At 46.7% G+C, this 12,758-nt stretch overlaps 3 protein-coding genes across 3 annotated transcripts; 2 read left to right on the top strand and 1 right to left on the bottom strand.

The window, feature by feature from the left end:
- Window positions 1-246: 246 nt before the first annotated feature.
- Window positions 247-2,508, top strand: WFDC11 (WAP four-disulfide core domain 11). Its single transcript, XM_006051342.4, has 3 exons — window positions 247-509; window positions 1,800-1,941; window positions 2,470-2,508. The coding sequence occupies exons 1-3, from the start codon at window positions 409-411 to the stop codon at window positions 2,506-2,508; spliced, it is 282 nt and encodes a 93-aa protein (XP_006051404.2). The 5' UTR covers window positions 247-408.
- Window positions 2,509-5,133: 2,625 nt separating this feature from the next.
- LOC102406336 (protein WFDC10B) lies at window positions 5,134-6,594 on the bottom strand. The gene is made up of 2 exons (XM_006051343.4): window positions 6,460-6,594; window positions 5,134-5,522 (listed from the first exon to the last, which is right to left on the bottom strand). Exons 1-2 carry the CDS (start codon window positions 6,545-6,547, stop codon window positions 5,386-5,388), a joined length of 225 nt encoding a protein of 74 aa, XP_006051405.3. The 5' UTR covers window positions 6,548-6,594; the 3' UTR covers window positions 5,134-5,385.
- A 1,419-nt stretch (window positions 6,595-8,013) lies between these two features.
- On the top strand, window positions 8,014-12,325 carry WFDC13 (WAP four-disulfide core domain 13). Its single transcript, XM_006051395.3, has 3 exons — window positions 8,014-8,101; window positions 10,669-10,819; window positions 12,283-12,325. The coding sequence occupies exons 1-3, from the start codon at window positions 8,014-8,016 to the stop codon at window positions 12,323-12,325; spliced, it is 282 nt and encodes a 93-aa protein (XP_006051457.1).
- The last annotated feature ends 433 nt before the right edge of the window (window positions 12,326-12,758 follow it).

Raw genomic sequence — 12,758 nt, 5'->3', positions numbered from 1 at the left:
GCCCTGCAGCATGTGGGATCTTCCTGGAGCAAGAATTGAGCCCATGTCCCCTGTGTTGGCAGGCAGATTCGTAACCACTGGACTACCAGGAATCCCTTGAGTTATTTTTTAATCAAGGGAAGATAGCACATTAAAAAAAAGCAGGGGTGGGGGGGCTCGGGTTCCTGCAAAAGGAAGGCATGAAACTTGAGATGGGGAGATATCTTTTAGCAAAGTCAACATCCAGAATTGGTTTGTACCTGTGGTTGGGTGGTGAAGGTCAAGGAAGAATCATTAGAGGACAGAGTGTAAAGAAATTCCATGAGAATTTTCCTCTTGCTTCCCAGCTGTCTTTATTTGTGTCTTTTGATCTCTAGAAGCAACTGCAAAGGAAAGAACTCCTGACAACACCTATTCAGACGTATATATATGGTCAGCATCATGAAGTTCTGGATACCTCTCCTCATGATGTTCCTCTGTATGGTACTACTGTCTGTGCTGGGAGGAGTGAAGGAAAGATATAGCAGCAGGTGATGAGGCTGGATTGAGGATCAAAAGGGCATGATGGGGCTGTGCTTATTTCTGGACAAATGAAGAAGTATCATGCCTGATACATCTGACCCAGGACTCACTTCCCTGGATCACCTGTTGAAGCATTTGTGTATAGATACTTTTCTACAGACAGAGATCCAAGAAATTCCCAAGCTGAGATCCTTCAATGTTTCTTCTTCCAACCTTAAAAGTATCAATGACTATGTGTCAGCTTTTAGATACATTCCATAAATTATAAGGATATAATATTTTCCCATGTCAGGCTATCTTGGAGGAGAGGGGGCACCAGTACAGAGCTACCATATTTTCCCATTCTTCCAGAAGCTCTGTGTCCTAACTGTGTGCACGTTGATGATTACCAAATGGCATTTCTTGATATATACCCTTAATTTAGCGGTAGGATATTTCAGAAGTCCAATGCAATGGAATGACTGCTTGAGTTAAAGCCGACCCATTGGTAGGATATTTCAGAATGTAAAAAGATGGAAAAGAGACATGAGATGGGTCTTTAGTGGAGCAATGTTGGGGGCCATATGATGAGAAAATGAAATCAATGGAGGGGGCCAAGAAAATGAGAGAGAGAAGAGAGGGGCTGAATTACTTTATTTTTTTTAATAGGATGATTTTTTTTTTCTCTAGATGTGGCATGCAGATTTAGTTGCCCTGAAGCATGTAGGATCTTAGTTCCCCAATCAGGGATCAAATCCATGTCCCCTGCATTGGAAGGCGGATTCTTAACCACTGGATCACCAGAGAAGTCCTGAAGCTGAGTTACATTAAAGGCAGGGTCAGCAAGGAGGGGAAGGAAGTGAGGCAAATCTATTCCTTACTTTCCCTGGTCTAGTTTCCCATGCTGTGAAATAGGTATGATAACGAGGGTAGAGGTTATCTCAGACTCTGAGATCTCCCGTTATAAAGATGTAACTTTTATAGGAGGGCAGATGAATGCTGGGAGTATATGGAGTCCTATCTCTAGGATGTTCAAAGAGGACCCAGAAGTCTGCAACACTATAGGACTTGGGGAGCAGAGAGGTCTAAGAGTTTAGTAAAGATGCAATGGGGTCAGTGAAAATACAATAAGGAGGCTAAGGAAGGGGATTTTTCTTAGAAGATAGGTACTTTAGTGGGGACTTGGGGCCAGGATTCTAGGAGGGGCCCCTAGAGGGGCCCTCTAGCTTAACATAAGCTGTTAAGCTTATGAAGGACTTCTCTTCCCACACTTGTCTATATGGCCCCACCAATGTCTTACCATCTCATCTCATTTTCAGGAGGGAATTGCTCCTTCAGGAGTGCTGGGGACAGCCAACCATCCGAGAATGTAACAACAGGTGTTCTAGAAATTTTAGATGTGTAAAAATAAATCACACGTGCTGCTGGACCTACTGTGGAAACATCTGCTGGGAAAATACAGTGAGTTTGGAGATGCACGCTTGGATGTGTGTCATCACTGATTCTCACCTTCTTCTCAGATGCTGTTATCCCTAAACAGAGGCTGAGGTCCTAAATCCTAGGCACAAACGTAGCAGAAGACCATGTCCGCTAAACCTGGAAGCCAATTGACTGGCAAATAGACAAAGATACCAGCTTGGGGCACCTTGTTTCTTTCAATATATAATCAATGCCTGTGATGTCTTCATTCTATATTTCAACAGCTTGGTGTTTTTTTTTTGTTTTTTCGTCCAGATTTCTAGCCATAGCATCCATAGTCAGACTTTACCATGAACCATCTTAGCTTACCCAGATCCCATATTTCTACCTTTATCTATTCAGTGAACTAATACCATCCCCTCCTCCAAATCAGAAGTGGACAATTCCTGTTGTTACATGAAGTATTCTTGTTCCAAGGTCTGGTAAAGATAAATAATATGAAGTTTGGGCATGAATTCTTGCTTCCCAGATTTCCAGAGCCTCTAAACATCTAACCTTTTTCTCTTGCAGCTAATCACTGAAGAAGCTAAAAGCCTAGCCTCCCACTGAGACTCCCGTTCATTCTCACTGAGGGCTGGGAAGGAGTAAATCCTTGGCTAATAAACTCACCTGCCAGCAGCGGTCCTTGACTTTTTTTCCACTCCATTCCACTACCCTTGAATGCTATTATTACACTCCCTTCTATTGTCATAGTGTGTACATAAGTTTCCAACTCTTGCTTCCAAATCTTGCTTCCCCATTTGATTACCTCAGAACTAATAGGCTAAATCATGGACTTCAAGAATAGAAGTTTATTTCTCGCATGCCATTTTAATGTGAGTAACTGGCAAGCAGCCCTTTCTTTCCATTTTTCAGACAGCAGGTCTCTGGTGAATTTGTTTTTCACAGGGTATGGGTAAACAGTTCTAAAACTATTTTACAGCTATGAAAGATTGAACAGGTAAGTAACTGGTAGATAAGAGCCAGGTTTCTGTGAGAGAAGTTAGAAATAAGCAAAAGGAAAATGCTAGAATGAACCCTGGGTTACTGGATTAAAATCAGAGATATCAATATGAACTCACGCTCAGCTATATATATATATAGGGTTGGTCAGAAAGTCCACTTGGGGTTTCCTGTAAGATCTTATGGTCAAACCCGAATGAACTTTTTGGTCAACCTTATATATACACACACAGGGGCTTCCCTGGTGGCTCAGTGGTAAAGAACTCGCCTGCCAATGCAGGAGACACGGGTTTGATCCCTGAGTTGGAAAGATCTCCTCCAGTATTCTTGCCTGGAGAATCCCAGGGACAGAAGGGCCTGGTGGGTTACAGTAGATATGGTCTCAAAGAGTCGGACACAACTGAAGTGACCCAGCATGTGTGCACGCATACTCCTAGATAATGTTATTTTAGACTTATGAACATCTCCTTCTGGAAAGAAAATCTTCCTGGAATGGTTCAAGGAACCAATATATTTGGGCTGATGGGCATTTCTTAGTAGCAAATCTTGCACCCAGCACCTAACCCCAACATCTGCATTCCAGATATCTTCCTGGAGCTTTTTAATTAGGCATTCTGGGTCTAGTTATGACACAGACAGCTAGAGACATGGGATGGAATACACTTGCTGATGAAGGCATCAGTATGAACCCTCCTGTGAACACTGGGGGCAGTCAAAGCATGGAGCAGGTGGGAGTTGACCACCATCGTGATGTACGAGATGAGGAGGATACTTCTAGTGTCCTTTCATATGCTTGACATAGAGAAGAGCAGGGGATGAGAACAAGTCATGCAAAAGTCATTGCAACCATGAGGCGATTGGTTGGCTCAAAACAGATCAGCTCTGATTTGCAATTCTCTGCAGGCTGGGACTTGATCTTTTGGAGACCCAAATGGAAGCAGAATCTGCATTTGTTTCTCCCTTTGCCTCCATAAATTTCAAGGTCTTCCAAGGGACCCCCACTCCTCCTTTTTATGTAATAAAGAGGTACTCAATTATTTCAATAAAACCAGAACATGCACTGGCGTCCAGGCAAGCATTCCTCCTATCCATAACATTCCAGGGATAACCTCTGAGTTCTCTAGGGCAGGGTAGACTGTGGAAAGGAATAGGTCAGCCTGGCACCTATGATCATGATCTCTTTCCTAAGGCCCCCTTGTCCAAAGACAGCTTCTAGCAGAAGTGGAGGAGACCCTGCAGTACCAGAAGCCCTGTGATGCTCCTGAGATGGGTCAGAGGCTCTGGGCCGATGGAGGCATGGCATGTCTCCTTCACTGATGCTCAGCAGGAGCCACTGGCCTGGAGCATAGCACCACATCCCCGCCTCCAGCAGGGTCTGCCCTCCCGAGTTCCTCACAATTGACCCCACATCCCAGCTGGACACACTCGCCTGGTCTCTGGACTTAGTCCCAGGACCACATCAGAGAAGTGGTGATTGTACAGAGTAGTAGGGACTCTGGACCCCAGGGAGGAATTTCTACTGACTCACCATGAAATCAGGGGCAAGACCCAAGGCATCCTGTGCCAATTAATCCTGTCACATCACCCTGAACCAACTGTTCCTCCCTCTGGATTAAAAAAAGAAGAAAGATGAGGCCATAAGGAAAGGTTGGGACCGCACAGTTAAAGGAAGGGCCTGGAGTCTCAGGGATCGCAGCCAGGCCTCATTCCACAAGCAGCCTGTTGGTGGTGCTGGAGTGGGGACAGCACAGGACTCACTCCCCCTGGACCGTCCCACTGGGATGCAGAGAGGGGAGCACAGAGGAAACCTCCTCTTCCAAGCAGACCACGACTTCTCCCTCTCCTTTGACCTTGGACATGTCATCTCACTTGGGAGTCACTTTCTTTGTTGCAAAGAGACAGTGACCTGAGCCCCTCAAGGACGATGAGCAGGATGGGATAGGGGTGGACCAAGTTTAAGAAGAGCCCTTCTCGGGGGCCTCCCCTTCTGTGCCCCAGGGTCTAGCCTCATGGCATCTCATGTTGAACTTGGCCCTTTGTGGCTCCGGGCGAGGCACGTTCTCCTGCGGACCAGGAGGTGCCGCACACGAGCAGGTCCTCCCCCAGGAGTCCTGGTTCAGTGAGCAGAGGAACAGGGGGGCTGGGCTCGCAGGGGCCTGGCAGGGAGGCAGGAGGGAGGTAGGGAGGGGGAGCAGAGAAGCTTGACAAGGGGAGAGATCAGAGACCCAGACCCAGAAAGGCAAGGGCCCTCTGGGGTCTGTGCTGGGTTCTCCATGATCACAGGCACTGGGAGTGAACTAGGCAGGTCCTTCCACATTCGTTCTGGTTTATTTGACAGGGACAGGTTGTTCAGATACTGGCTGGACAGGGTGGCATTCCTGTTGACATCCTTGTGTCCAGGGTCAGGTCCTTATCTTCAGCCGCAGGCACAGTGTCTGCGGAGATGGCTGGGGGGGCAAGATGCAAGGCCCCAGGCTCTCTGACTCACAGGACACTCATGCAAATGTTCCCGCAGAAGGTTGAACAGCATATGGTATTTTGTGGACAGTGCTGGAAGTATGAACAGTGGTTCCCACAAGTAAACTCCGTGGGCCGCTTCGTACAGGCTTTAGCTTTGAGATCTAAAAAGAGCACGAGCAGAAGCAGGGTCAATGGAACCAGGTTTCTCAGAGAACTCCTCTCGAGTTGAAAGCCTCCCCAGAGACCTGAGACCTCAAAATCTACTCAGGAGACACTTGGATTTTTCAGGGAACTCACCTCCACCCTTCACCAGATCCTGGTGATGGGTAGTATCTTAAATCCCACTCCTCCTACTCTTCCCCAATAGACCTCGATGCCTGGGCTTCCTGGACTCTCTCCATAATCCTGCAACAGGACTCCGTCTCCCATATTAGTCATGGCCTTGGCCAAGTCACCTCCTCAGAACCTGCACCCGATCCCTGAGAACTCCACAAAGGCGAGGATGACCTGCTAACTCTCCCCTACTCTCCACAATCCGCGGGGACCAGAGAGGAAGATGAACTTGCCCCTTCGTCGTCTCTCTCCTCTCATGCCGCCACTGTCTGCACCATCCCTGCCGCTTCCCAGCCAAGTAGCACCCTCAGTGTTTCCCTTCCACTCTCACCATCCTGCTCCCTCTGAGATAAATTTACCTTGACCCTTGCACCCCAAATGTTGCTCTCCCACATACTTTCATTCTACATTTACTCCCCTGAATGTCTCGGAATGTTTACCTGTCACCTGTGTGCATAAACCAAAGAATAGCTGTTTGTTTTCCCACCTGATTCTCGCTCAGGTGTATCTTTCCCTGTTGTAGGCACCACGTGTTTCTGGATTTGAGGGATGGGGAATGAAAAGATGCCGTTTCCCCCTCCACCCCCATCACTCTTCCCAGAGCCAGATAAAGAGGCTGGAGGGCCATGGTTTGGGAAGAACCAGAGTCTTCACAGTGCTGTGGTCCGAATAGGATGTGCTGGAAAGTTCGAACTCCCAGGTCCTCCTTAGACTGGCCGCGTCACCCCTCCCCGGCCCCCTCCCGCCCCCTCTCCCACCACCTACGGTTCGTCTTCTGGCTGTGTTGCCCTCCTCGGGCCTGCAGCAGCAGAACGCAGAGGAGCAGGATGGGCAGCAGAGCCTGGACTCTCATGACTCTGGCCAGAGTGGTGAGCGCTCGTCTGGCCCGGACTCACCTGGAGAGCTGAGTGGGGAGAGGGAAGGAGTGGAAGGAAGGTGATCCTGGGCTCCTCGCTGCCTCTCCTGGCCAAGCCAGGGCAGAGCAAGGAGTCCTTGTTTCCTCGCGTGGCCTGCCCCTCACCACGGCCCACTCCTGTGACATGGGGCTCCTACAGGGACGGTCCTCCTCTCACAGCTAATCTTCTCCTTTTTTAAACAGACCATTTTTTCTGCAAAAAAACTGTAGGTCTATATTTTGTTTATAAAATAATTTACAGAAGAAATTAAAGAAGGAACATAGTTTAAAAGATTCGGAAACAACCAAAGTCCAACCATAGATGGCTGGATAAAGAAGATGTGATATATATATATATATATATATATATATATATATGATGGAATATTATTCAGCCATGAGAAAGAAGGAAGTCCTGGCATTGATTACAACTTGGATGAAACGAGGCATTAGGATAAGTGAAAAAAGCCAGACAGGAAAAGATAAATGATATCACATATGTGTTATCTAAAAAACGGAACTCATAGAAACAAAGAGTAGTATTGTGGTTCATAGGAGCTGAGGTTGGGGGACAAGAGGAGATTTGGGGAAATGGTCCAAACTTTCAGTTATAAAATTAATAAATTCTGGGAACGGAATGTACAGCCTAGTGATTACAACTAATCTTAGTGTATTATATACCTGAAAGTTCCTAACAGAATAAATCTTAAATGTTATCATCATTAAAAAGAAATGGTGGGAACTTCCCTGATGGTCCGGTGGTTAAGAATCCTCCTTGGATTGCAGAGGATGAGGTTCAATCCCTGGCTGCAGAAATAAGATCCTGCATGCCACAGAGTGTAACCAAAAAAAAAAGGGAGGGGGCACTAAAGTTCCAAGAGGAAAAATACAACTGATACAACTGTCATTATTTGCAGATGATGTTGAATGTATTGAACACTGAAAAGAACACATCAAGATATTACGGTAAACAATGCGAGAGTTTAGCAAGATAACTGGCTACAGATCAATACACAAAAGTTATTTATCTACATTAGCAACAAACGAAAAGGAATAATTACAAAGTTAGGATGCTGTTTACAATTTTAACAGTTCAAACCTCTAGGAATAAATATAACAAAGACAAGCCAGAACTCTACGTGGAAGAACTTATTAAAACTTTGTGAAAGGATATTAACAAGACAGAGATAGATGAGAGACCTAACAAGGTCAGGATGAGGGGGGTGATGAGAGTGTGGATTTGAAAATGCTACCTGGCCCTGCAGTGGGTGTGGTTGGGAGGTGCCCCGATTTCTGCCAAAGCCTCCTGATTGGTGGACACGGTGTAAGGCAGTCACAGCTCCTTGCCTTCACTTTGCCTTCTGTTCTAAGCTGTGCCTGGTCACAGCTTTGACCAGGACTTGCCCACCCATCCTACCAGCAGCATGAAGCCTGCGCTATTTCTCCAGCTCCTGCTGTTGACTCACTTAGCATCGCAGCTGGTGTCTGGGAGTCCCAAGCAACATTTTAGGAGTAGGTGCTGGGTCTGGGCCCAGGGGAGGGAAGAAGCATCTGGAAAGATGAGAGGATGTGAGGGATGGGTACCTCTCATGAAAAAATACAGTTTCGTGTTCAAGAGTCCAAGTTTTATTGTCAGCAAGATCTAGGTTTGAATCCCTGCTCTGTTTCACACTGATTGAGCTTAAGTAGAGTGGATTTTATCTTTGTGATGGATAGAATAATAGTGGGGTAGTTGGGAGAAGAAACGGAGACGATGCATGTAGACACAGAGTGCCCCTGCTGAACCGGGGTAAGTGCTCAATAAGTATTAACTACTGTCAATGTTATCAGCTCCATCATCCAGCTTCTTCATGGATGCTTGGGCCAACTATTCAAGCATTGAAACAGAGAGGAAAATTAAATTGGCAGAATTCAACCTGCAACCTACATAATCTTAGCCTCAGAGGATATTTTGGGAGGAAAGGAAGCAAATGTTAAATGCTCAGAGGTGCCTGCACAGTTATCAGTGATTAGCATCCACGGGAAGGTGTCAAGTTCATCTCTGCAGCCACTGTTGCCTAGCTCCTACCAAATAAGAGCTCTGGCCACAGCTGTTATTCATTATCCCTGCACTTCTCCATAGGAGACGTAGCTTCAGAATATTGCAGGCTCAGGAGAGGACTGTGTTCTGTCTCATGTACCCAGGGAGGCAAGGTCCTATGTTAGGGTCTCAGAGACAGAGTCCGGGTTTAACCAAGGAAGGCTAAACAAGCTGCAAGAAAACAGGGGTATCCAGGATAGGGGCTAGCTGGCGAACCAAAGACTAAAATTTGAGGAAAGGGAGACACGGAGGCTTTATGAAAGATTGGTAAGTACCATATTGAGATTAGGACCAGATACCCTGAAAAAGAAGCAAAACTTGAGAAGGTCAACCTCTCTGAGATTCCTGGCTCATGGACTCTTTTCCCATAGTGTTCCACTGAGCCCCAATCTCTCCAAAGTGGGGATCAGCTCTAATTTCTTTTTTTAAGTTTTTGGTTGTGTTGGTCTTCATTGCTGCCTGAGGGATTTTTCCAGTTTCAGCAAGCAAAAGCTACTCCATCGCAGTGCACAGGTTGCCTGTGGTGGTGGTTTCTTTCATTGTGGAGTGCAGACTTAGGCACACTGGCTTCGTAGTTGCAGCATACAGGCTCGGTAGTCGTGGCGCTAGGGCCTAGTGGTTCTGCCGCATGTGGAATCTTCCCAGACCAGGGACTGAACCCATGACCCCTGCATTGGCAGGCAGATTCTTAACCACTGAACCACCAGGGAAGCCCAATTTCTTGCACTGATCCAGTGAGCTAAAGGATGACAGGCTGAGTACTGAGTACTGTGTGTTAGTCACTCAGTCGTGTCCAACTCTTTGTGACCCCATGGACTGTACAGCCCACCAAGCTCTTTTGTCCATGGGATTTTCCAGGCAAGGATACTGGAGTGGGTTGCCATTTCCTTCTCCAGGGGATCTTCCTGACCCAGGGATCAAACCCAGGTCTCTTGCATTGCAGTTGGATGCTTTACCGTCTGAGCTACTAGGGAAGCCCTGGTCTCTGCCAAACTGTCATCAGCCTGGGTCTTGGCTTCTTACTCCCCTTCTCCAGTGTCATTTGCTATTACTGTTATAGCCCCAGCTTCATTCACCACTTACTCCTTTTAGATCAGCATGATATCCTACAGATTCCCTTATAATTGCAAATACCTGCAGAGCAGTAAACCAACAAAGACTTATAGAATGCTCTTCCTATGACATTTGCCCCAAAGAAAAGACAAGTCAAAAGGAACAAAAATTAAGATGTGGCAGGGCTTGACTAAAGGAGTTAATGGGTTCATTCTTAATGCCTTAGAGTTCAGGAACAGAGAGAATATTGTGAGCTGGAGCCTTGGGGCAGGATCCCCTGGTAGAGGTGCTCTTGGTTTTGATCTAATTTCTGGTAGATGGGGTAAAGGAATGTCTACGTAAAATACTTATTCTTTTCCAACAATAGAAAGTGGGGGGCTGTGGAACTCTCACCTCTCAATCACTAGAGACCTGGGAAGATGACCAGCTGATCTTTGCACCCCGTTCTGAAATACCCATCCTTCTTCCCATGAAAGAAGTCATCCCCAGAACTCATTTGAGATTTGGGTTCTAGCATTCTGATGCCAATAACTTGAGTGTGCTAAGCAGTCTTCATGCATTTCAAAAATCATCCCTTTTACTCATTCTTCCTATGCACAAATAACATGTTAGGTCAAACCCTAGGATAAACTATTGTTTGTTTGAGTCTACACAATGAATCAGTACAAATGGACCCACACACATATGCCATTCATTCCCTTGAACCAGACTCAACCAGGGCCGATGGGGACTTAGCATTTGATCTGCAAGGATGATGAGTGACCCCTACGTGCAGGATTCTCCCAGACTCTGTCTTTGATGGAAAGAGTTCTCAGCCCAAAAATCTTATTCTACCTCCCTGTGACCACACTAGGGGGAATCAGCGTGCCTGGTTCCCTGGCAGTTCCTTGGACTTCTAGAGTTCTGAATGTCACTCCAGGCTTCTCTTTCCTACTCTGTGTTCCAGGGTATATCTTGGAACCTCCACCCTGCCGATCAGACCCAGAAAACTGTACTGATTTCTGCACATTGCAGGAAGATTGCCAACCAGGATTTCAGTGCTGTTCTGCCTTCTGTGGTATAGTCTGTACATTAAACAAAGATGTAAACCGCAAAAGGTAAGGGCCTCTCCTGCCCAGCCCTGACCATAGCACTGCTGGAGAGAGCTCAGTAGAAGAGTCTCTTACCAGTCACGACGATGGATCTCTTTCTCTCTACCATTTCTTTCTCTTTACCAAGAATAATTACCATAAATGTCCTGATGGAGCCTTCCTCCACTCAAGAACTACATAATCATTCTCTCCCTACCATTATATCTGTCAATCTCTATATCTGTCTCTCTGAACACACCTCTCTGATAAACTCCTCCATCCACTGACCTGTCTCAGAATCCATGCTCTGGGATCCTGTATCTGGAGCTGCATCACTGGAATCCCAAAGCAACTCTGTTCTCTGGTTTTGCTCACACTCTTTTACCAAACACGGCCCACCCGCAGTGTTCCTGGGTTCTGCAGATGCTCCAGTACAAGGGATGCTCTGATTACTTGCCCAGGCATCATCACTGGCCCCAATTCTGTTGAATAGGGAGAACTCCCAGAAGAGAGAAAGGGTATTACAGGCCCGATGAAATGTCTGGTTTCTAATCCTATCTTGCAACCATGTCTTTCTGTGACCTTGAGTAGGACAATTCCCTATTTTTGCCTTTCATTTCCTCATGCAGAAAATGGGGACTCTTTTTTTCCCATCTTTGCATGATGGTTATGGAGGTCCAGACAAGATCTCAAGAGACCCACAAGACAGGAAACATAACCAGTGAGCTTCTAAACTATCTTACTCTCTGCTGCATTTCCTGCCTTGGGCATAGTAGCCCACTTAGGACCTTGGTCCAGAGTGATCAAATATGAGCCCAGAACTAGATCTCTGAACCCAGATCCTGGCTTCACCACTTCTTGTCTGAGTGATCTGGGCCACAGCTTCCCCATCTTTAAAACTGAAATAGCAAAAGTGAAGTTAAAGTAGAAAATCCAGACAATCTCTAAAAACATTGCTTGCCACATAATACTATCTTTTTTCCTTTCTGTATAAGTGTTAGTCGCTCAGTCATGCCCAACTCTTTGCGACCCCAAGGACTATAGGCTGCCAGGGTCCTCTGTCCATGAAATTCTCCAGGCCAGAATACTGGAGTGGGTAGCCATTCCCCTCTCAAGGAGATCTCCCCAGCCCCGGGATCGAACCCAGGTGTCCCACATTGCAGGCAGATTCTTTACTGTCTGAGCCACCAGGGAAGCCCTTTGCCACATAATAATTACTCAGGAAATTTTAGTGATAAGACAACCACTTCTCTCTCAAGACTGGCCCTTACCATTCAGCTCAACATCTTTCAAGGCTCCACCGTGGAAGGCACAAGCCTAAGTCTGAATCTCTGTGTTCTCTGGGTTCTCTGAGGTTCCACTTTCCCTATGACATGAGGACTTAGCTTCACGGTCTTGTTTCAATCATGGAAGTAGTGGAAATTTTTAAAATGATATCTCTAAGAAAAAAACTTCATCAGGTAACATTTGAAAATGTTTTTCTTCTACAGACCCAAACCCAAAACCTTGAGAAACAACGGGGTTGGCAAGTGAGGCCTATTTCCCAGAGCATTTTGTAAGTATCAGGGTTGGGCCTGGGCTTCCCCAGACAAGTTTTCTCCAGTTTTCCTGCTCCAGCCTCTCCGGGGACTCACAGATTCCCAGAAGGTCAGAAGAGCCTTTTGTCACTGATGGCCCCGCCTCGATTGTTCCCCTCCTGGGGCTGTGTCCTCACTCCCTGGGGCAGGATGTGGTCCAGAGTCAGTTCTGCAACACAGATCAGCAAAGGAGGCTGGGTCATGGCCCAAGGGGAACTCAGGACACTCAGATCTGAATCTATGCCAGGGACCCGGGTCTGCCAGCCTCTGGGTTGATAGTGCCCTGGGCAGGGAGTAGAGCTGAGCCCTTCACACTGTGTGGCCTTGGTCAGCTCACCATATGTCTCTGAGATGATCAACTTCCCCATGGGAAAGACAAGCAAACATGT

This window comes from Bubalus bubalis, chromosome 14 (assembly GCF_019923935.1).
Source record: "Bubalus bubalis isolate 160015118507 breed Murrah chromosome 14, NDDB_SH_1, whole genome shotgun sequence".
NCBI lineage: Eukaryota > Metazoa > Chordata > Mammalia > Artiodactyla > Bovidae > Bubalus > Bubalus bubalis.
The sequence above is the reverse complement of the archived record's forward strand: the minus strand, read 5'-3'. Positions and strand labels throughout refer to the sequence as shown.